This window comes from Lacerta agilis, chromosome 2 (assembly GCF_009819535.1).
Source record: "Lacerta agilis isolate rLacAgi1 chromosome 2, rLacAgi1.pri, whole genome shotgun sequence".
Taxonomy (NCBI): Eukaryota; Metazoa; Chordata; class Lepidosauria; order Squamata; family Lacertidae; genus Lacerta; species Lacerta agilis.
Genome location: NC_046313.1, coordinates 79,043,221 through 79,067,011, shown reverse-complemented (window position 1 = coordinate 79,067,011; position 23,791 = coordinate 79,043,221). Strand labels below are relative to the sequence as shown.

Here is a 23,791-nt window from a genome sequence, read left to right as displayed (position 1 = left end):
CAGCTCCCATCAGCCAGCGGCGGAAGAAGCTGCTTGGGCGCCTGGGGTGTCACACTCAGGGGCGGGGTGTGCCGCCCATATGGGTGGGGCGCACCACACCACAGGGCCTCCGAGGAGTCTGCCTGCCTCCTCCCACTCAGCCACCCTACAGCTGGGGGGGGGGGGAGAGGCAGCGGGTGGATGCGGAGCCTGCATGCGCCCAAGCCACCACATGTGTCCCAGGAGAGATGCGGGGGTCAGGCGTGCTGCAGGCCCCACAGTGAGTGCCGCCTGGCATTTTGTCACCCCCCTCAGTGGTGACACCTGGGGCGGACCACACCAACCGTCCGCACCCCCTTGCTCCGCCCCTGCCAGCACAGCCAGGGTGCAGAGATGATGGGATTTGTAATCCAGCATTTGGAGGGGTGCAGGTACCTGATATTTGATCTAGGAATATGCGTTTATCGAAGTAATTGGGTTTAAGCAGATAAACTCATTGAAGAATGGGAAATGGGAATGGTTATTTAAAAACATGTTATATAGCATTTGGCCTATTGGTATGTAAGAGGGATGGAAGGAACTCGGCCTTATCCAGAGTCATATCAGGAGCCTGCCTTGCTTGCTCTGGTGGCTGGAGAAGGACAGTGCGACGATTGGTCCTGAGTTTTCTAGAGCTGTGGAAGGGGGAGAGCTGCTGGCTCACAGCAGCACTGGGTTGTGGCGGAGCCTGGAAAGTAGTGACAGGTTCCCTGCTTTCCAAGCTTTTCCATGACAAAAAAATAATATAAATCCTGATTTGCATTTCTTCTGTGTCTGGATAAAGGCTCTGCAAGTTTCTCCACACTCTTGCAATGTTACATCAGGTCGCTTCCCCCTGACCCCGTCCAAGCTGTAGGCAGTTCAGGGTGTCTCTCTTAATTACTGTTTCCCTTGTACACTGTAAGGCTACTGCACATTTTTAAAAAGATGAAACATAGCCTTTCCCCTCCAAACAGATATGGTGACAGGGCTCAGCTCCTCACAAATCAGAACCCCCTAAGCAAGATAAAAGAGGAGCACTAAGGACCATCCCCATCTGTGGAAAGGGCCACCCCCTGCTCTTCTGATTTTCTGAGACAAGATTTAAAAAATCGAAGATTATTATTCAGTGACTATGTTATGTAGATGTCCTATAAAGAAGTGAGTGAATGATGGGGTGGCAGTTCCACACTAAATGGAAGCAGTGGAAGCAAACCACACTCAAACATTCCTTCTGTTTTTGACTGCTTTCTTCATGTTATACTTCATAGAAAGTGGGTTCTGAAGGGAGTAGAGATGTCCCTTGATGACCATAGATACAGATGAACCAGGAGGGGGAGAGAGGTTGGATAGGCACCTCTCAAACATTTTAATTGACACAGGTGTGTGAGTGTATGTCAGTGGAGTGACATACAGTGACTTAACACACCTAGCAGCAAGAAAAGAATAGTTAAGAACAGTGGTTCCCAATTAGCTAAGAACTGTTTTTCAAAAGCCAAGCCATGGACCCCCTACGTTTTAAAATTTCGATATTTCTATGGTAGTTATTGTTATGTGGGAGGTGCCACGGACCCCTTAGGTGCATTATGCGGATCCCCTGGGCTCCACAGACCACAAATTGGGAACCACTGGTTAAGAGAATGCTGTATGGAAAAAAACCCCACTATTGATGACTAAAAGGAAGTGAAATATAAATGGATGCTTTATAAAACGTTGCTTAATGGTCAAAAATAACACATGGCAGAGCACCCGCCAGTATGCAGGTGGGTGACAATATTGAAATTTCCCTGTATGCCAGAGAAAAGCCTAAGTGGGAATTCTTTCTTTTGACTTTCTAGCTGTCTATTGTGAACAGAAAATATTGAGGAACACTCAGTCACTCAATCTCCCCCCCCCCCCGCAAACCTGTATTTTGAGGTGGTACAGTCCCAAGAGGATGTACCATCTTGTAATTCTTTTTTGAGGACTGGAAACCTTATTGTATACAATTTATGAACCATGGTTTGGATCCAAAGATGTGTTTCTAGGTGCAGATGTTTACTGTTCATGGAAGGGCTGTTCTGCATCTTGTACTAGAATGATGCATGAAAAGGTGAAATTAAATCCATATATGCCATTACCCTTGTACAATCTCTTACTTAACAAGAACTGCTAATACAAGTCGTCCAGGGTTTGAACTTTTCAATTAACCCTTGCCTGGACGAAACAAAATAAAATAAAAAACTCCTTCCAGCAGCACCTTAGAGACCAACTAAGTTTGTTCTTGGTATGAGCTTTCGTGTGCATGCACACTTGTCTGGACGTTTGCAGGACAGTGCTAGAAGGTAATTTTTTGTTTCATTTGGTCATGTTTTTGGATCCAGACCAAGTTCTTCTTGTCTTACCTCTAAGAGTATAGTTTCGACTGCTTGAAATGTGTGTGTATGTATGCAAATACTGTCAAATTGTGACTGTCTTGTATAAAGTGTTGTTTTCTTTTCTGTTCATTGTACTTTATGTTAAATTTAGTCTTTTCTGTTGAATCTCCTTTGCTTGCAACCTAAACTTTATGTTGATTTTGCTTCATTTTTTTTTCCATTTCCCATGCTGTTCAGTTTTTGGATGCCAGGAGAACAAAGGTTTGTTCACTCTTTGCAGTCAATTTGTTTGGAAAGTGCAATATTGCTTAATCTTTTATATGCTTGCTATAGATACAATAATCTGACTTCCTAAACTAACTGGATCATAGTTTTCATTAGCAGTATCATTTAACAGTTTAATTCCTTTATTTTCATACCAAGTGATTAGCACGCTAATAACTTACACAATTGCACTGTATGAAGAAGCAGACTTTATGTCTAAGAAAACCCTGAAAACTGAATAATCAGGCTCAGTAGATGCAGTGTTTGCTAGTGGAAGTATCACTCTTTGACATTTACATCTTTACTGCCTTTTTTCATTTCCTTGTCTTAGGATTTGTTCTTCACTATTACTGGTACCTGTAACTGGCACTGTCTTTGTGTGTTTGCATCCATCTTTTCATGATTTCTAACAGCAGTCAAGGAGCTTCATTGCAAAATAACATCACTTGCACACCGCTAGATTTTCACCACTAGTTTTATTAATGATTGTGGCATTGCATTTTTGTAGATCCGTTGAATCACTCGGATATTCCTTTTACCTTGCAGCACCTTCAGCTAACTATTCAGGCACTCCAAGATGAGCTTCGGACCCAGAGAGACCTTAACCATCTCCTCCAACAAGAAAGTGGAAACCGTGGTGCTGAGCATTTCACCATTGAGCTTACGGAGGAGAACTTTCGGAGGCTTCAAGCTGAGCACGACAGGCAGGCGAAGGAGCTGTTTCTCTTGAGGAAAACCTTGGAAGAAATGGAGCTGAGAATTGAAACCCAGAAACAGACCCTGAATGCCAGAGATGAATCCATCAAAAAGCTTTTAGAAATGTTGCAGAGCAAGGGGTTGCCGTCCAAAGGGATGGATGATGACAACGAACGGACACGAAGGATGGCTGAGGCTGAATCTCAGGTTAATCATTTAGAGGTGATTTTAGACCAGAAAGAGAAGGAGAACATCCATCTTAGAGAGGTAAGCAAAGCATGTTCGTTTCTAAGAGTACTCAGTTAAACATTTTTGGTGTCATCATTTGAAATTAAAATGTGAAACAGCAAGTTGCTATCCCTCTTTGCTTGTCATTTCTTTCAGACAGTCCCAATTCACAAGCCCTCCTTATTGGATGGTGTAATAAATAGGTTGTCTTTCTTTGGTTATTGATATTCAATTCTATAGAAGCCAAGTTACATCATTTAAGGTTAATTCAGGTTGGAATTGTGGGGATTCTTTTTGCCCCTGTGTTGTAATTTTTTGGTCAAATGCAGCCTATTGCCAATGTGAATGTGCTGACTCCAATCCACTGAAGCACATGCAAAGCGGCTGGAGGCAGAGCTGCACCCAGAACCCTTTTTAGAAAGCTCTGATTCTGCAAGTCAGCTTGGTGCAATGTTAAAAGAAGCTTTTGACATGTTGTTCAAGTCTATCAGCCAGACTGGGATTGGAGAAGTGCATTTGTATCTAATGCTCATTTCCATTGCATGTGGTTCCTAACCCTAGTACTGAAGTCTGTGTGCTATGTTGGAAGTAGGGATGGAGGAGGGATCTGGTGAACCATGAACTGTTCTGATCTGAACTCACCTGATGTGGTTTTAAAGGTTTTTAGAGCTGTCTTTAACATTTTACCACTGCCTTTCTACAGTACGTCATGGGAGCCAGGACACAATGGTTGTTAGTTGCCCTGGGACCAAAATGCTGGATACAAAATACTGCAAGCAAATATTAGTTTTGGAAAGTGTTCTAAATTTTATCCCAGTGGTTTTGGTGTAGGGTGATTTTTATTTATGTTTTACTCAGAGAAGACTCATTGAAATCATTGCACCCAAATTAGATGTTGGTTCATTTCTGTGTAAATCTTAGTTGAATGCCACCCATAGTCTCCTTTTAGAACTGTGTTAAAGTGAGCAGACAGATGAATCAAAACACTGGCATCGTGAGCATTTGGATGATGCTAAAGAGATGTGTACATTTGCGTTTCATGATGTGTATGTTGCCCCAGAGAAGAAAGCAGATTGAAGGACGAAGCACTCAATTTATTGAATTTCCATTGTCTTTCATGTGAATAAATCACATTGCATATTCTTACCTCAGTTACACTCTTTTCAAAATGAAGACATTGCTGTTTCCCACAATCTTAACATTTGGACGGCTCCTCAGATGGTCATGGCTTGCTGGAGTAAGTTGCACCTACTGAAATATGCTATTATCCAAAATAAACCCTAGCATAGCTTGTTGGAATAGCAGCTTTCCTTCCTACAAACACTGCATCGCAAGACATTTTTAAACCAGGTTTTTTTTTTGGGGGGGGGGGGGGTGTGCTGTGGAAGGGGTTAAAAGTTTGGTGCTGGAAGTAGATGAGCTGCTGTTAAGAAAGAAGAACCCTGCCTGTTCAGCTGTCAGTTCTTTTAGGAGCACGTCTGAATGTCTGAATCGTGACCCTCATGAAGGATCCATATTCTGCACAGATCCAAATATGCCACCCCCCCCCCCCAGTGGTGGCCAGTGGGAGAATCACTCTTGCCGTTTCATTTTCATGGAATGTGTACGTGGATCGATAAAAGCCACAAAATAAATAACTCTACTGTCACAGCATACTCTCTCTGTGTGTTTAATAACAACAGCAGCAGCAACAACAACAATTTCATGACCAACATGACCCAGTAGTTTCAGTGGGATTTAGTAATGACTCACTACAGTTAGATTCAGGTCCATTATTATTCACAGAATGTGCACCTTGCCAGAGTGCTTGCAGGTGAACAAGACATAAGGGTAGAGAACTGCAATACAAAAAGTGCAGGAATATTTTGTTGGTTACATTTCTCTCATCCTTCAGGGAGCTCAGAATGATTTCCTCATCTCACAACAACTGAGGTAGGTTGGACGGTTCGCTAAAGCCTTTCTCTAGCCCACCTAGTAAGCTTCATAGCTAAGTGGGGATCCCTGCCTGGACTTCCCACATCCAAACCCAGCACTTGAAACGTTTTAAACACACACCACAGGATTTTCAGATGACAAAACCTAGGATGACTGACTTCTATTTCTAAAACATAGTTAACACATCTCTCTTCTAGGTATTTTTTTAGTTTTTTTTTAATTGTCCGTGAGTCTCAGAGAACCTTAGTGAATCTGGCAATTTTTTTTTTTTATCATGTGGAAATCTAGCACAGATGTTTGGTATTACTCTTTCTTAAACATAGTGACCACACATGCGTTGCCCTAAGTACCATTAAGTATTTTTTATTATTGCTATTAAAATTTTGCCTTCGGCAAAGTCCCACTAAATCTCTAGTAAAGTCTGATGTTAAAATTCCACCAAGTACTTTATATATACATATGCTCTCACACACTGTCTCTGTATATACTTTTTTTTTTTACATATTTAATACATTCTTACTAAAATCAGAATCTGATGTCACAGTTATATGCAATTTTCAATCCAGGCCTCATATGAAAAAGCAAAAGGAGAACAGTGGTATGTGTTAGTATGTTCATGCATGCATTTGTGTATCTGTGCATCTATCTAAATAAATAAAAATATTCTTAAAATTAAAATTCAGAAAACTTTGCCTTCTGTCGTCCTTGGAAAATGGTCAGCTTAAATGATGAAGGTTGATAACAGAGCTTAAGCTGCTGGCGTAAATTATTTATTGCATGGTTTTTAGAAGTTATTAATGGAGCAAAGTTCCTTCTTCCACAGAACAGATGCTCTGCAGACAATTTGTGTTTACTGTAAATGCCTTTCACTGGAGCCAGTAGTAATTTACTAAGGAAATGTTTTATCGACACCAAGCATTGCTTCCCCCACCCCTCTTGAGAAGTTGGTTACACAGATTAACAGCCACTCTAACTCCAACCTCTTTATTAGGTTCATTAGTGTCTCTCTTCTTTTTATTTCTTTTGGACAGGCTCAAAGTATTAAACTAATCAGTGGTAGAAGAATGGTGTTTCTCTCTCTCTCTCTCTCTATATGTACCTACCTTCACCACAAATTTGTGTTTGCAAGTTTTTTAATTTTTGGAATAAGGTATATTGGCTATAAATATCATCCAATTAAATATATTCTGTGTAAGGCATTTATTTTTTTGTTAAAATTGTGTGTGTATATTAAAATCTGGTATTTTAAAGTGACAGTGGAGGATGTTTTTGTAATCTTCGCAAGCACCCCAAAGTTAGGGGGAGGTTTTGTCCCAGCTGTAGTTAAAGAGAACAGTAATTACCTTCAACGCTGGCCCAAGACATTTTGCTGCCTGAAGCTGTTCAAATTAAAGGTCTGTAGGACTCAAGGCTGGTCAGGTTATTTTGGCAAACAAGGCGACAAAATGCTGCGAGTGCTTCTTCCCTGGCCTGCTTGAAATAAACAATAAGTTACTCTTACTAATAACGAAACAAAATAAAAAATAAAAAAATTCCTTCCAGTAGCACCTTAGAGACCAACTAAATTTGTTATTGGTATGAGCTTTCGTGTGCATGCACACTTCTTCAGATTTTTGTTTTTTTAAAAAATAAATTATTTTTTAAATTAATTTTTTTATTTTGTTTCGACTACAGCAGACCAAACCACCTACCTACCTGTAACTAGAACTAATAGCAAAGTAACAATTTGCTGCCTTTTCATGTCAATCCCAAATTAGCTGCGTCAGGTGGCAGCTTCAGTCGGCCTGCTTACACTATTCCTAATCGTGTTCTTGTGAAGGCTGCATCAGTTCCCATAATGAATGTGAAAAATTGCAACTTTAACAACTGATGACATGAAGTTAAGAATGTAAGAAAAGCCCACTGGAACATCTAGTCCAGCATCCTGTTCTCATAGTGACCAACCAGGTGCCTATGGGAAGCCTGCAGGCAGGACTTGTGCACAACATCATTCTTCCCTCCAGCAATTTGAATTCAGAAGCACTTTGCTTCTGGCTGTGGAGCCAGAGCATAGTCAGTGTGGCTACTGATAGCCTTTACCTTCAGTTGTTCCTTGAAGTTCCCCATATCCTTCCAGTTCCATGAACAAAAAAAGCAAAACAAAAAACCCCAAGCAGGTAGTGGGCACAATCCAGGCAAATTAAGCGCTTTAAAGTCTCCAGAGCGTTGGAATCAATAGGGATTTAAAGCGTTTAACTCTGCCTTTGGTTGTGCTCAACATTTGTTTTAATGTGCCTGCACTCCACTTTCTGATTTCCTCTACTACATAAAATGTTTTGTGTTGCGGATTGTCTGGTTTACATGTGTTTTCGTATGACTTCTAAATCAGTTAGGATGCAAATTTGAATGATGAGGATGCCTTCATCCCAAATTCTTTTCTAGATTATGAACTAATATGGCTTTTACAAAATATCAATGTGGAAAGAGAGAGAGGCAGAGATGATAAATTATAGTTACATACAAAGAACTCAGACAGATTAGATGGCCTTGGTGAGAAACTCTTGGACCCAGGAAGGGGCTGTTTTGCCTGGGATTTCCAGAGGGCATAACAGGCAACATAAAGTACCGGTAACTAGAAGAACATGGGCCATTCCTGTGGGAGGTGAACACATCAGTTTCCAGAAGTGGAGCTGTTAAAATGATACCCAGAGAGGAGGAACCTGTGTCCCTGCAGATGTTGCTGGACTACAGCTGCCACCATTCCTGGATATCTACCATGTTGTCTGGAACTGATTGGAGTTGGAATTTCCTTAGGCTGTGGAATGATAATCATACTAAGGCCTGAATTTAGTTGCCTGGTGTCTGTAAAACCTGTATCTGTCAGGAAGAGCTGCCCTGGATGACTACTCAATGTCAGTAGACACTATTGGGGGGGGAAGTATGTATTTTATTGCTTTGTTTTTTAAATGTTATTTTATCTTGAGGTTTCACATGAGAAAACACCTATAAATGTTTAAAATAAAAATAAATAGCAGGGATACTTATGTATAATTTATTTCACAGATGGCTAAACGTGTCCTTTTTATTCCTGGGTCTTTTGAGGCAATTGTTTCAACACTGACAGCCAGCTTAAAAACACCTAATAAAGCCTGCCATTGTGCTAGGTTATCTATGGAAACAAGTGTAGTGCTGAACATTTCTCCTGCATTCCCACCACCACATCACTGCTCTCCCTCAATTAATGAATGATGAAAATGCATTTGAATGTAATGATAGGTGGGGCACAGAATTTCTTACTTGGAGATGTTTGAGCATTTTTTGTATGTGTGTCCTTTGATTGTAAAAATGATTTCTGTTGGTAATTGACTTCCCATTTTTAATTAAACCAAAACCTTTCCACTCTTCCCTTGATACTGTTCCCATAACATTCCACTAAACTAGTTGTTTTTAACCCTCTAAGACAGTCCAACATAGCCAAAAGGATTGGATTATATACCATTATTTCAGGTTCACTACCTTGTTGGTTGGGTTTGAAGGACTAATGAGGCATTAAGGAACTATATAATAATGATGATCACTAGCACACACAATATCATCTTTATCCACTTCAGTTCTCTTTGTTGTTGTGTGGGGTTTGGGGTGAATTAGCTCCTGCTGATTTTCCTGTTGAAATTCACTACTGTACTATAGAAGAACAATCTGAAGGTTCTCGGCTCTGTGAAATCAGCAAAGCCAAAACTGTATATCTAATCTCACTTATCAAAATGCAGTGGTGATGTCAAAAATCCAAATCAGGTGAGTGCTAACGACTGAGAAGTTCTGTTGCTGTTTGACTGCCTACCAAGGGGATATTCTGAATAGGGATATTGCATTTCAGAGCTTGGGGATATTGCTGCATATTTGTTGCTAAGGAAGGCAAGAGAAGAGCCTATCATAATATGAAAATGCATTTTGTAAACACTATTTTAATATACAACTGATCTTTCAAACATAGTAACTTAGATCAGCTTTGCATGCTTAACAGTTCACCCATAAGTACGCTTGCTCAGAAGTGTATATTCTGAGTTCAGTGGGAATTACTGCCTTCCCACGATGGGGTGAGCTCCTGTTGCTTGGTCCCAGCTCCTGCCAACCTTGCAGTTCGAAAGCACACCAAAAAGTGCAAGTAGATAAATAGGTACCGCTCTGGTGGGAAGGTAAACGGCGTTTCTGTGCGCTGCTCTGGTTTCACCTGCCAACCTTGCAGTTCGAAAGCACACCAAAAAGTGCAAGTAGATAAATAGGTACTGCTCTGGCGGGAAGGTAAACGGCGTTTCTGTGCGCTGCTCTGGTTTCACCAGAAGTGGCTTAGTCATGCTAGCCACATGACCCGGAAAAACTGTTTGCGGACAGACGCCGGCTCCCTCGGCCAGTAAAGCGAGATGAGCTGCAACCCCAGAGTCGTCTGCTACTGGACTTAAATGTCAGGGGTCCTTTACCTTTACCTTAGAGTTTGTTTAGGATTGTGGTATGCATTTCAAACTGTGCCATTACCATTACTGGTCTGAGGCTATTAGTTGTGTGACTGTTTCCTAAAGACTGTTCTGTTTTCAGGGTTAATAGAACCCTGCCTTAATTATAACTATCAGAAGAAGGAGCTAAATGCTTCCCTGACAAACACTATATTGTAGGGTGTCTGAAACACACCCTAAGCCCTACTGTGTATACATGGGCAAAATTTAATGTTTTGGCAGTTTAATTATTATTTTTTGACCAAGCAGATATTTCCTCATCAAAAATCTTCAAAGAAGTTGCTACTATTCCTTTGGATTCTTATAGTTAAGTCAGTATTCCAGAAACACTGAAGAGTAGGACAGTCTTTAGAAAACATTCACGTAGCTAATAACCACAGAACAGTGGCCTTCCACTGCAGAACATATTCCCAATAACTAGGATTGTGGTTTGACCAAGCATCTCAACCCATTAAGATTTATCTTCTTTGTGGTCACTTTCTTGGCTTTATTACTTTTTAGAGACAAAGGTTAAATTGATCTAAGAGTGAAGAACTATGCATGCAGCATAGATTATATTAATTGTATGGATACAAATATGCGTGGCTATAACTATATATTTTCACTAGATGGCACTATTGAATGTGAATTGTGAAATTTTGCCCTCTTGTGACTGAGCAGTGAGATATGGATAAACAGCAATATGCTGTTTCTAACTGCTACTAGAATGTTAAACCATTAAGTGGATTTTTTCACAAAGGTCTTGGCAACAATTTGGTACAATTGTAAACAAACTGTTTCCCTGGCTGCAAAAGAAATAATCAATTATTATCTTGCTTAATAAAAAACAACTGTCTCTTATTCTTTCATAGTTACCTAATACTGTATCATTGTTGCCTACTGTTCTGATAATATTTAACAGAAATGTTAGCTAGGCTTTTGGTACTGAAGCGAAATGGCTATGGGAAATCTAAATATGCAAACGTTTAAACGAAAATTATAGCCGCAATGTGTTTGTTAGTCAGTATTTTGCTGTAACAGAGGAACAGCTTTGCTATCCACTGGGATTTGCCACTAAGTACTATAGCGCTTACTCCCATGTTAGTGTACAGAGGGATACAAGAGACCAGTTTATTAGGCAAGCTCAATTTAAGCATTCAGATTTTGAGCAGAAAGCTTAATGTGCAAAAGCTCCCCCACCCCCACATTCAACCAAAGTTGTAATGCCAGTAGATTAAGAAATCAACCAGATGGCACATGAACATAGCTCCAGCATGTCAGAGAATAAGTGTACAAAAAAGATTCTTTGAAACAGTGGGATTTACTGCAGAGTAAGCATTCTTAGGGGACGCGGGTGGCGCTGTGGTCTAAACCACTGAGCCTAGGGCTTGCTGATCGGAAGGTTGGTGGTTCAAATCCCCGCAGTGGGGTGACCTCTCGTTGCTCGGTCCCAGCTTCTGCCAACCTAGCAGTTCAAAAGCATGTCAAAGTGCAAGTAGATAAATAGGTGCCGCTCCGGCGGGAAGGTAAACAGTGTTTCCGTGTGCTGCTCTGGTTTGACAGAAGCGGCTTAGTCATGCTGGCCACATGACCTGGAAAAACTGTCTGCAAGAAAAACTGCGGACAAACGTTGGCTCCCTCAGGCAGTAAAGCGAGATGAGTGCTGCAACCCCAGAGTCGTTCGTGACTGGACTTAGCTGTCAGGGGTCCTTTACCTTTAACTTTTAAAGCATTACTAGGAGTGGGCTTCACAGTGATAAAAGAAATGCCCGCTTTTAAATCATTGTTGGTCTTTTCTGCTGTAAATGGAGATGAACTTGGAAAGAATGATTATCTTATCCATCTCCAGTTGAGAATACTACTTTGGGAATGGCGGCAAAAAAATTCTTAAATTCTGTCATGCACAAAAGCCCCCCCCCCCTATTTATTTGATGGAATCAGCAGTACTTAAAAGCAAGCATATGAAAGCCTTACATGCCCTTGCAATACCGGTGTGATTGATGATGGATTTCATTGCCTGTCTGATCGCATTTTCTACCAGCCAACGAAAGCATGCGAGACTGGTTAGTAATAAAACCAAATGGATAATTGAATTCCAGTATTTGTGATGCATTGGTTGTAAATTTTTATGATGTAACTGGAATACAAAATGAAAATGAGCAGTAACCCAAAAAACTGGACCGCTAGATCTCTCTCATCACACACACACAAAATTAAGATTGTTCCAAGACCTCTCCTTTCAAAAGGAATACCATATAAATATTTCTTCTTCTTCAGAGGTTTCTTGCTTTTCTGTTCTATGCAATAACCCGCTTTGTTGAACCAGTGAATATGGCAGCACTCAAGGGATGTATCCAGGAGGCATTTCCAGAGCATGGACTAGGTGTGTATAGGTATGATGGTGACATTCAGCCCAAGTGTTGCATTATTAAAGCCATCTATCCAGGAGCAGAGGTGATGTTTGGATGGGGTTTCTAGGTAAATGGCACCATATAGCTAACAGTTGTTGTTCAGTCGTTCAGTCGTGTCCGACTCTTCGTGACCCCATGGACCAGAGCACGCCAGGCACGCCTATCCTTCACTGCCTCCTGCAGTTTGGCCAAACTCATGTTAGTAGCTTCGAGAACACTGTCCAACCATCTCAACCTCTGTCGTCCCCTTCTCCTTGTGCCCTCCATTTTTCCCAGCATCAGGGTCTTTTCTAGGGATTCTTCTCTTCTCATGAGGTGGCCAAAGTACTGGAGCCTCAACTTCAGGATCTGTCCTTCTAGTGAGTACTCAGGGCTGATTTCTTTGAGAATGGATAGGTTTGATCTTCTTGCAGTCCATGGGACTCTCAAGAGTCTCCTCCAACACCATAATTCAAAAGCATCAATGCTACGGCGATCAGCCTTCTTGATGGTCCAGCTCTCACTTCCGTACATTACTACTGGGAAAACCATAGCTTTAACTATACGGACCTTTGTCGGCAAGGTGATGTCTTTGCTTTTTAAGATGCTGTCTTTAAGATGCTTTTTAAGATAGCTAACAGTACAGAATCAAAAGAAGATCATCTTTCCTTTAGTGCAGCACATTTTCAAACAGATAATTGGTGGTGAGGGACAGATAGCACGGATAACCCCAGCCTTTGTTAACTGAAAGCCCACTGTTAACTGAATTCGCTGCCCCTTCCAAGCTTGTGATTGTGCAGTAAAGAAGGAACGCTTGCAAAATGGGCGGTGGTGCTAGCTGAGTCAGTAACAATTTGTACTTCCTTGTCAGGATTTTGAGAGCAAGATGATTGCTGAGCAGTGCAAATAAGATCAGAAGAGGTTAAAAAGGTTTTTCAAATGCAGAAGAGTCCATTTAAACCAGCATGGAAATTATGCAGACGAACCCCTGGGATCTGAGAAGCTTGTGAGCATTTCATATCAGCATTCTTCTCCTCTGCTGCTTAGATTGCTGCTATATTGTAGTAGCATTAACACTGTGCCTCTCAAAGAGCAGCATAATGTGCAGTTGTTTGGGGGGAAAGCAAAGAATATATTTCAGTGCTTACTGTCTGAGGTGTTCTTGAAGTTTTGGCAAGAAAGTACTATATAAACATAAGTACTGAATTTATTTTTACAGTAATTTCTGTAAACTGTTAAAACATAGGCACATCAATGGGTGCAGGAGAGCTGTAAAATTGCATTACAGTGAACTCTTCGCTCCAGATTTTTCTTCATGTATCTGAGCCCAAAAGAAATGACAGCATTCTCCCCCCCCCCCACTTTCTTTTCCAAATCTTCAGCGGATTTAGGAAGCAGGGTGTTGTATGTCTCAAACTTTGTTGGCTTCAGAAACCTCATCTAAAATGACTAATGCTCCCATAGTGATTTTAGCGATCTGTATTCATTTACACTGTAAAATGCTTTTAGAAAGCTGTGCTCTTGGAAGAGAAGTAGCTGGAACGCGTTTAAAAACAAAAAATAAAGCCACATTGTTTTTGATGTACTACTCAGAGCTGTGTGATAAAACCCCCAGATAGGCATTTGTAGAATTTAAGCTGAAAGTTTAAATAATCTTGTTAGAAACATATGATTTCTACATGCCGTGACACTAATGGGATGGAATATATGCAAAACGTATAGAGAGTTTGGGCTTCAGATTTTTGTGATGTAAAGCCAGCCTAGGTCATGTTGTTGCAAGGTAGCAAAAGACCTGAAAACAAATGAGCCAGATGAGAAACCAAACTGCCAGTTTTGCTCTTAGCTTCCAACATAAAGATTTCTTGGCCTGATTGCTGCATATTCAAATATGTTTGGCAGTATTTCTAAAAAACACTGCTTTACTATACTTAGCATTTACAGTACTGGACTTTGTCTTTAATACAGGAAGCCCCTCCGGGATTCTGTAATGTGCTAAAAAAGATCTTGTCTAAAACTCATGAAAATAAATAACATCTAAATCTGGTTTGAATAAATGAGTAAAATGAACAAAAACCTCTTTTGTGTGTCCACGGCTTGTATGTACAGTTTATGTGTATGTTTATATATGTATACATACTGGCATCCCCATAGCTACAGGGTGACATACATTATAAAACCCACAGTTCTGCATCTTTTTCATTCATGTATCTATCTCTTTCTCTGAGTGAGGGGTTGATCACCTCTCCAACAATACATTATTGGAACATAAATATTCCAATCTTAGCAGGCCCATCCATTTCTTTATCTGTTTGTTTGCACTTAGCTTGTCTTTGGTATCCTTGATACAAGTTGCTCTGTTTCCTACTTAATCTGGAAAGATGGCCATTCCAAAAAAACAAAATAATTTTTACTCTCATGGGTTTCCAGTATATAGCTCATTAAATTGAAATAAAGGTATTTCGTGTTCTAATTCTTTTACGTATGGATGATAGTTTAAATAGGCAATGAAGAGTCTCCTCCCAGGCTTAAAATTTGCTTGAAGCAACTATGTTCTGGGCATGTTTCAGGGGTGTTTGTTTGAAGAGTGTAACCAAATGAACCTACTGGGACGCTCTGGTTACTATGAACATAATGCAGTCACTTAAGCACTTAAATACCTCTGATATCAACAAGAGAGTTTAGCATGTCCTTAGGTCTCTCTGTTGTTTGAAATTAGTGCAACTTAAGTGCTTTGTCTAGATCATGTTTTATGTTATGTTAGCAAGCACAAAAAATTACCTAAATGGGGAGAAATGTACAGAAACTTTCAAAAAGTACTTGGGATGAACCTGCACAAGCATTTATTAACAGGGGAGCTGTTTCGGATTTTAAGGGTGGAGAATATTACGAGCCAGCTCATAGATATGCTGAATGTCAAATCGTGAAATCCATTTGTGGAGTGCTTGCTATTATCTTCTGTTGTAAAAACAAAACAAAACTTCATAGTAATTTGATAGGGCGGATGGGAACTCAATTCATTTTGGACTGGCTTGTTATTGAAAGCAGAATGCCATATATTTCAGTGATACAGAGGTTTAAAAGATGACACACTCAAGAGACAGTAAGTTAGCCCCACTATGGGTCCCAAATATACTTCCTGGCTGCCAGATATGCTCTCTTGTAAAGTGTGAGTAACAGGAGCTCTTGCTTTCAGGTGAATCAAATGTGATATCAGATGGCCCACATACTAAGACCTACCTGGGGAAGCTCTTCTTGCCATTCCATCAATGAGAGAAGCCCATGGTACAGTAGGAATGGCAGCGATTTGATATGAAAGCAGAAACAGGAGCTGAAATTGCCACTGTTTGCTTATTTATCTCATGTACAAAATGAAAATTAGGCCAGCAAATACAGTTGGCATTCACTGATGTTACTGCTTTCAGTCTGCAAATGATTGATTACTTTTCTCCCATATGCGTTGTGTTTCCTTCACGTTTAAATGAATGGGGTAGGATTAAGAGATAATCACAAGATAATTTGTGTAATTGTGTAAATTTGCCACAGCCAATAGAGAGACAAATAACATAGTTATTCAAACTGCAGCAGAATGGAAACCGTGCTGCATGCAATGAATGCAGAGTAGAATCCACACCCACACCCCAAGGGAATTATGTTTTCAGCCAATACTGAAACATTACTAATGTCAATGCCAGCCTCACTTCTTGCAGGGAGGGAACTGCCAGAGGGCCCTCGGTGCTGGACCTCAGTGTCTGGGCTGAACAATGGGGGCACCAGCACTTAGAATTGTGCTTCTACCATTTATTTTCTCCTCAGATCTGTGCTGTTCAGTAGACCTTTCTGACACAGCATAATGTACCTACTGTATGTTTCTATAGCTCTATGAAATACTAATTTCTACCAATCGTAGAGAGACATCATAACCTTGCATAAAATAGGAAGGGTTGGAATTACCTCCACTTCACTGCAAAGCTGGCAGAGGATTAAGGTTGTCCATATGCAACATCCACACATCACAGGAAAAATCCTTACCACTAGAGGACACTACTCCAGTGTAAGCCTTTGACCAGCTGAAGCAGGTAATTTAGGTGGCTGAAGTGAAGGAAGCCATGTGCTCCTCTGTCAGCTTGGGGTCTAAGGTGTGAGGGAATTCTCCCCAAAGGACATGTGCCTAACACTCTCCATCCCAAGAGCCTTTAAACTGCCTCTGTTGTTTCAAGTATCCAGGGTAGGAATGGGTCTCAGAGGAGTCTCCTCCTCCTCCTCCTTGGGCTTAGAGACATCTTTTAAAGTGTGAAGGTGGCTGTCCTACAGAGTTTAAAAGATTACAAGGCGTCTGTCCCCTGAGTGCAGTTACACACACACAGTTTTGAAATTGTCTTGGGTTTTAACCCGAATAATGGTGGATAGGGAAATCCATACGTGACAGGCTGGCAAAATTTTGTAAATATTTTATTAGTACCATTTAATCTTGACAAATATTTGTTACTCTTACAAGTCTTCATTATTGTTCCATTCAGTAACCTTTTCCTCATGTTGAAGATTAGCTTTCATGCAGCCCTTGATGTTTTTGGCTCATTTAATAGGTTTTCTTTTTTTCATAAATGCAGAATCTTGATTGAAACTTCAAAAATGTCACGCTCTGTGCTGCAGTAGGAAGTTCTCGAAGCTGGGTTGCAACAGCCAGTGTATTCATTGCCTTCAGAAGTTTTTTTGACTCAAGTTGATGCATTGAATATGGACGCAGGTGTGTGGATGTTTTGAGTTTACATCTCTAAATTCAGGGGTGCTGGTTAGAATTAGCACCAGTTTTCTTTTCTTTTGCCACCCTTTGGATTCTGTTTGAACTCTAAAGCTTATTTGTCATGGTCTGAAAGTACTAGACTTAATCAAAGGCTGTGATTCTGAAACCTGAGGCAGCAGAATGAGCCCTATTCATTTTGTGCATTGGTGCTCCAGCCTAACAAGGCAGGCTACTTATTCCTATTCACCAATTAACAGAGATGGGAACAAACTGCAAACAAGTGCTAGTCTGTTGCTGTGGTGTAACATCACATTTCATTCTAGCTCCGTTTCCGTTTCCATGTTCGTATGATGCAATTGTAAGTTTAAAAAATGATGCCGCCAGGAGCGTGTATAAATTCTTTAAATTATTCTGAACACAAAATGATGAGGAAAGCTGAGGGGGAATATGCATTCTGCTTAAAGCTTGCTTGCTTGAGACTGGGAGGGACTTGCACCAGACAAAATCTTATAACTGCCAGTCACAATAAAGCAATAAAAATGGATATTGCTTATACCATGGGAAGCTAACCTGTGGCCTCCAGGTGTTGCTGTACTACAACTCCCATTATCCCTGACCGTTAGCCACACTGGCTGGTGCTGATGAGAGTTGGAGTCCAACAACATCTGGAGGGCCACAAGGTCCCACCCCACCTTGTCACACTCAGTCTGTGGTTAAGTACTGTGTGAATTCAATGCAGAGGTCTTTTCAATTAAAACTGAGGTTAAAACCACCTCAGAAATTGGGGGGCGGGGGGCATATATGTTTAATGAGGAGGCCGCCTTATTGCTAAGTGGTTGGCACTGGAACTTTACTGAGGAGGATTTTAGGTTAAGTATTTTGTGTGCGTTTCTTTCTGAATACAGTGCTTGGAATTGTGAAATGCATTGTATAAAGATACATTGGTATCTCAGGTTAAGAACTTAATTCATTCTGGAGGTTCATTCTTAACCTGAAACTGTTCTTAATCTGAGGTACCACTTTAGCTAATGGGGCCTCCCACCACCGCCACACGATTTCTGTTCTCATCCTGAAGCAAAGTTCTTAACCCAAGGTACTATTTCTGGGTTAGCGGAGTCTGTAACCTGAAGCGTCTGTAACCTGAGGTACCAGTGTACAGCCCCTTCCCCTCTTAAAATGACTAAAATGCAAGTTTTGTTTGACGTCTTCTAGCTTATCCCATTCCAAGGGCTCAAAAAAAGTTGAAGAGAGTGTTCCATAGAGCAGAAAACCTATGAGGACCCCCCCTTCTCCCTATTTTAAATTTAAAAGTGGCTCCAAACTGGGTTGGGGCCAAAGGAGTGCTGTGCTGGGGGTAGTTATCAGTTTCATGGTCAGGGAAACAGTGAGGGAATAGCCGTTCCCAGGATGTGGCCACTGTCACATGCTGACAACCTTCTAGGAGCCACAGGTAAGAGCTGAGTGCAGGGTGGGGACCAAAGATTGACAAACTACCCCAGAAGCACGAGGTGCCCCCCACCATAGGTACCACTCTTCCCCATACATGCCACCTAAGTACACCATACACCATTTTCCTAAGTTTCTGTGAAATTATTCCTTTTAGCTTTCGTGTTATATTGTAAAACAACCCCTTATTGTTACTAAATAAAACACCGAAACTTTCCAGGAAGAATTACTACCATGTACCAAACAAGGTTCTAATATGAGTTCTACATATTTCATATATTGGAACATTCTGCAGATGTGCACGATATTTTAAAAGGGTGAATAAACATTTTCCAATGATTTCTCCAACAAATGACCTGTCAAAACCTTGCCTGGAAAAGGAAATGCATTTTTCAAAAACACTCAGTTTACTGGCAGGCAAATCTAATGAGCAATTTTCTAAAGATGAATTTGTACAAAGCGCTACCCAGAAAAATGAAATGACTAATGTTATTAGTGTGATGACTAAGTTAAAGGTGAATTATCATCACTGCGAAAGTTCAACTGTGAGAGTGAGAAATATTTTAGATCGTGGTAAAAGGTGTAGGCTATTGGAATGCTTTTTCCATCGTTCCCAGAGGCTGAAATCCATGTTGTCTTGGAAAACATATAGAACATGAAATAGAAAAAGAATGAGGATAAATTTATGGAAGAAAATAGCACTTGCTATTCAACCTGGGGCTCAGTGGAAGGTAAAAGAACATGATTCTGTCCCTTTATTACTATTACCACCTGACTTTTAAAAAAACAACATATTTTTTATTCTACTGGGCTTGCTGTCATACTGTGACAAAATTCTTCCATTTTGGTTGATTTAGTATGTCAACAATTTCTGTGACTTGCAATGTCTTCTACAACCAAGTGGTATATAAATTGTATTAAAAATACTGTATTTTTTGTGTATAAGATGCCCCCATGTATAAGAGGACTCCAAATTGAGAAAACACTCCTCAGCACTACCTATGTATAAGACGAGCCTCAATTTCAAACCTATTTTTTTTGGGGGGGGGGGTAAAAAAAACCTAGTCTGATACACGGAAAAATACGGTAAATAACTATGAAACTATTTAAAAAAAAACTCGTGTTACTTGAGGTTGTTGCACATCCATTTAAGCTTACAATTGGCTTAAAATGAAGCTCTGGAATAATAATCATTTGTAGCTCAAAACATCTGTGGGGTACCAAGTTGGCAAAGGCTGATTTAATCTAGTTTTGTTTTAATTATTTTAATAGAGAATTGCAAAACAGGTTGCTAATGCCATATGGCCTCCCCCCCCCCCCTTTAAACTATACGGTTGTTTCAGTTTTCAGAGTGGGTATGACTAACAAAATAACAGTACTTTTGTAAATTTTATAAAGCAATTTAAAGCATGCTTGTTGCTGCTCGTGCCTGCCTCCCCCAACTCATTTTTTGCTAAATAGATATTTTAAAACAGAAAGCGGTGCTGACTGATGTTGGAATGAACACACAATTCTGCCTTCGCATAAGCTATGGTCAAACTCAGCCCATAAGTCTTCTCACTTATGGACAGAACACCCCAAAAATGAACAACCCACGAATATTATGAAAAGAACGGCAACCTTCCTTGTTGTGATGTACACCACTGATACACAGACAGTAAATGGAACAAAATAAAGATCTAGTATGTTTGAGGGGGGAAATAGTTTTTATGCATTTGGTGGGAATATTAAAAATCCGCTGAGCTCTCAACTCTGTGGACAGATCTTAAAATCACATTGGAAGTTATTATCTGCTGATACTTAGTATGGCTGATGTTAAAACATTCCTTTACTACCTGGGCTAACTGCTGCTTCCTTCTTACCACATTCTACTGTCAAATGTATCAGAGATTTACAGCAATTTAAAACAACCACCATGTAAACAGGCTCCCTAATCCAACAAGGAATTTGTTCAGATTGGTAAATTGAGGTTGTCTTTCTATCTGCACTTACATGGTAGTAAACTACTGTGAGCCAACATCTGTTGCTATAGGATTGTGCCAGTGCCCAAGCTACACAGTAATCTTAATCAGGAAAAAAATGAGGCTATAGTTGCACATCTGCAGGAATCAAATAATCTTAAGTAATGTTTCCCAAACTTGCAATAACGATGTACCCTTTTGATTACTACTTGGGCAGAGATAGTTTTGGAGTAGTTCTGATAATACTATTTTTTCTAGACTAGAGCAAATACAGTGTATCCTTTGAAGCCCTTTTGTGTACCCAAGTGGGATGTGTACTACACTATGGGAAACAACAACAACAGCAATCTTTATTACGGTCCATAGACCCATCAGTTCATTACAAAGCAATACCAAATTGGGTATTACAAAGCAATACCAAATTGGACAGCCTGCCTTCAGGTTACACAAGCATTTTGTTCAGACTTAAAATAGGGATCATTGGTTCTTGCAACCACCGATAGAAACTTTGCCACTGCTAATGTTCTGGCATTTGTCCGGTCTTCCAATAGGAACCTGACATAGTAATCCTCTGATTTTCCTGGACGGGAAACACTTATCTTCAAGTATCTTCTTATCAAAACGTGCCACACCAATATTCTTCTATAATTTCTTAGACAAATTTGGATGTTGGAGGCCATGAGTGGGATTATTTGTGTGTAAATATTCTTAAAATAGGCCAGAAGCTTTATTATTATTATTATTATTATTATTATTATTATTAGAAGAAGAATCTCATGAGCTCATTTGTATAATAATTTTGTCCCCAGCTGAATTGAGCTATAAAAGCTATGTAATTTGAAGTGAACATCTGCTGCTTATAAATATATATTGATTGGAAAGGAAGCTATGTCAATGGGCAATTGCAAATATTGTTTCCCTACAATGTGTGTTTGGCATACATTGGTGTGAAGAGAGTAACAAAAAGTGTTAAAATATTTTTCTGAAGTTTGAAAATCATGTGCAATGCTGTGCTAATTACTGACCATGAGACATGCCAACATGATTGTGTGTTGTTGCCAGCCACTTGAACTATACAAACTACACAGAATACCCCAAAGAAAAACGATTGTGGAAGCACAGAAAACAAAGCCTTGCATCTAACTTTGCACTCTCTCCAAGGAAATTCTTGCAACCGTGTCTTTGAAAAGTGTGTCCTGAGCGTTGGGCATGGGCCCTAGGATGCAGGACAGGAGGCTTCAGTAGGGATGGAGAATTGGGAGACACCTGTTGGTGACTTTTTATATTGGGCAAACTGGAGCGCCTGGTTTTAAGCAGAGCATAGATATACTGTGCATAATAGGTGGAATGGAGAGAACTAGTGAGAAAGGCATACTGGAGGTGGTGTTGCATCACCAAGAACATGGAGTCCAACAAGCTAGAAATCTTCAAAGAGACAGACTCCTCCAAAGAATCACTATGGGTGGTGATATCTCCAAGAATGTACTATTGCCTCCCCCCCCCCCCGATCAAAATGCCCAGGGAAACACCCATTTTCAAGCTTAATGTCTGTTTCAGGAAAGCTGGTAAAGGTAAAGGGACTCCTGACCATTAGGTCCAGTTGCGGATGACTCTGGGGTTGCGGCACTCATCTTGCTTTACTGGCCGAGGGAGCTGGTGTACAGCTTCTGGGTCATATGGCCAGCATGACTAAGCCGCTTCTGGCGAACCAGAGCAAAGCACGGAAACGCCGTTTACCTTCCCACCGGAGAGGTACCTATTTATCTACTTGCACTTCGATGTGCTTTGGAACTGCTAGGTGGCAGGAGCAGGGAGTGAGCAACGGGAGCTCACCACGTCACAGGGATTCGAACCGCCGACCTTCCGATCGGCAAGCATTAAAGATAAAATTATGAAGCATGCAGGAGAATAAGTCTTGCTGAAGCAGAACCAGCATGAACTTCTGCAAGGGTAAGTCCCGTCTCACTCATCTTTTGGCAATATTTGAGTGTGTCAACAAGCATATAGACAAAAGAGATCCAGTCAAAATTGTGCATACCTGTGCAGGGGAGGGGCCAGCTGGGTATGCTTGCCCTGGACCTTGGAGGGTTGTGGGCCCCTGCCAGGGACTGGCTGCTTTTTTGTTTGAGTTTATAACTTCATTCTAACAAGACTCCCACCCTGGACCTCAAACTCTGCATAAAACTGACATTGTGTACTTAGGTTTTCAAAAAGCTTTTGAGTTGCACAAATTGATGGAGAATAGTGGTTACTAGCTACAATTACTATGCTGTACCTCCACCATTGGAGGCACAATGCCTCTGAAGATCATCTGTTGGGAATTGCAAGTAGGAGGAGTGCTGTTGCATTCAACGTCCTGCTTGCAGGCTTTTTGCAGGCATCTGGTTGGCCGTTGTGAGAGCAGAGTGCCAGACTAGATGGACCTTTGGCCTGATCCAGCAGGTCTCCTTAAGTTCTCTTATTTATAAGACATTAAAAGCAATAACAGCAATAAAAATTGTTCCCCCAAAATTGGAAAAAAACTATGAGAAGGTTGTAAGAGACTGATGATAGCCATTGGAATTGTACATGATTATTGTATGACTGTCACATTCTTGAGAAAAACAATGACATGAATCATGCAAGGGTTTGTTGAGCTTATTTAAGAGTGAAAGCCGTGAGCAATATATTATATGATATTATATTTTAGAATATAGATTATATAAACATGAAGTATATTCTCCTGACAGCTGTGCTGCGATTCTTGAAATCTCATACATAAACTCAGTATTTATTATCATTTATGAAATCAATGTGACACTTTTTAAATGACTAATTATTTTCACTTGGACTACAGTAGGACATACTTGCACATTTGTTCCCACATCACTTACAAGCGCACTGTTATTACCAGTTGAAAACATATTTAGTGTGGCGTTTTAGTGAGAACAGAAAAGATTAAAATTTGAAGAATCAAAGCATAGCTGTCAAGAGTGAAGGAAATTGTGTGAGACGACTAAGAGAATTACACAAAGCAAGGCTGTTAGAGAATAAGAAGGTGTGGGTGGCAGCTCGTATGCAAGGGGGAAACTGCCTATGGGAGTTTACATGCACCATGATTATGTAGCTGTACTTTTGTTTCCAGAGATTGGTAACTTGTCTGCATAAAAGAAAACACAGGGGCCATGTTGGACTGTGGCAGTGTATGAACAAAAATGCTGTAGCAAGTGAAAGTCTTAATTCATTGTGGAAACAAAATAAAAAATAGAAAAAATCCTTCCAGTAGCACCTTAGAGACCAACTAAGTTTGTTCTTGGTATTAGGATAA

The 23,791-nt window shown here is 40.5% G+C and overlaps 1 protein-coding gene across 16 annotated transcripts in view; it reads left to right on the top strand.

Moving 5' to 3' along the window:
* The window catches only part of ERC2 (ELKS/RAB6-interacting/CAST family member 2), a 519,409-nt gene that overhangs the window by 77,877 nt on the left and 417,741 nt on the right, over nt 1-23,791 (top strand). For 11 of the 16 annotated variants that reach the window (XR_004426010.1, XR_004426009.1, XR_004426013.1 and 8 more), the window contains exons 3-4: nt 2,592-2,615; nt 3,165-3,581. Coding sequence is in view for 8 of the 16 variants with exons in the window: in XM_033140942.1 (XP_032996833.1) it covers nt 2,592-2,615; nt 3,165-3,581 (441 nt within the window). In the remaining 8 variants the exon portion in view is untranslated. The remainder of the gene's footprint in view (nt 1-2,591; nt 2,616-3,164; nt 3,582-23,791) is intronic. The other 5 variants (XR_004426011.1, XR_004426014.1, XM_033140945.1 and 2 more) reach the window with 1 other exon arrangement.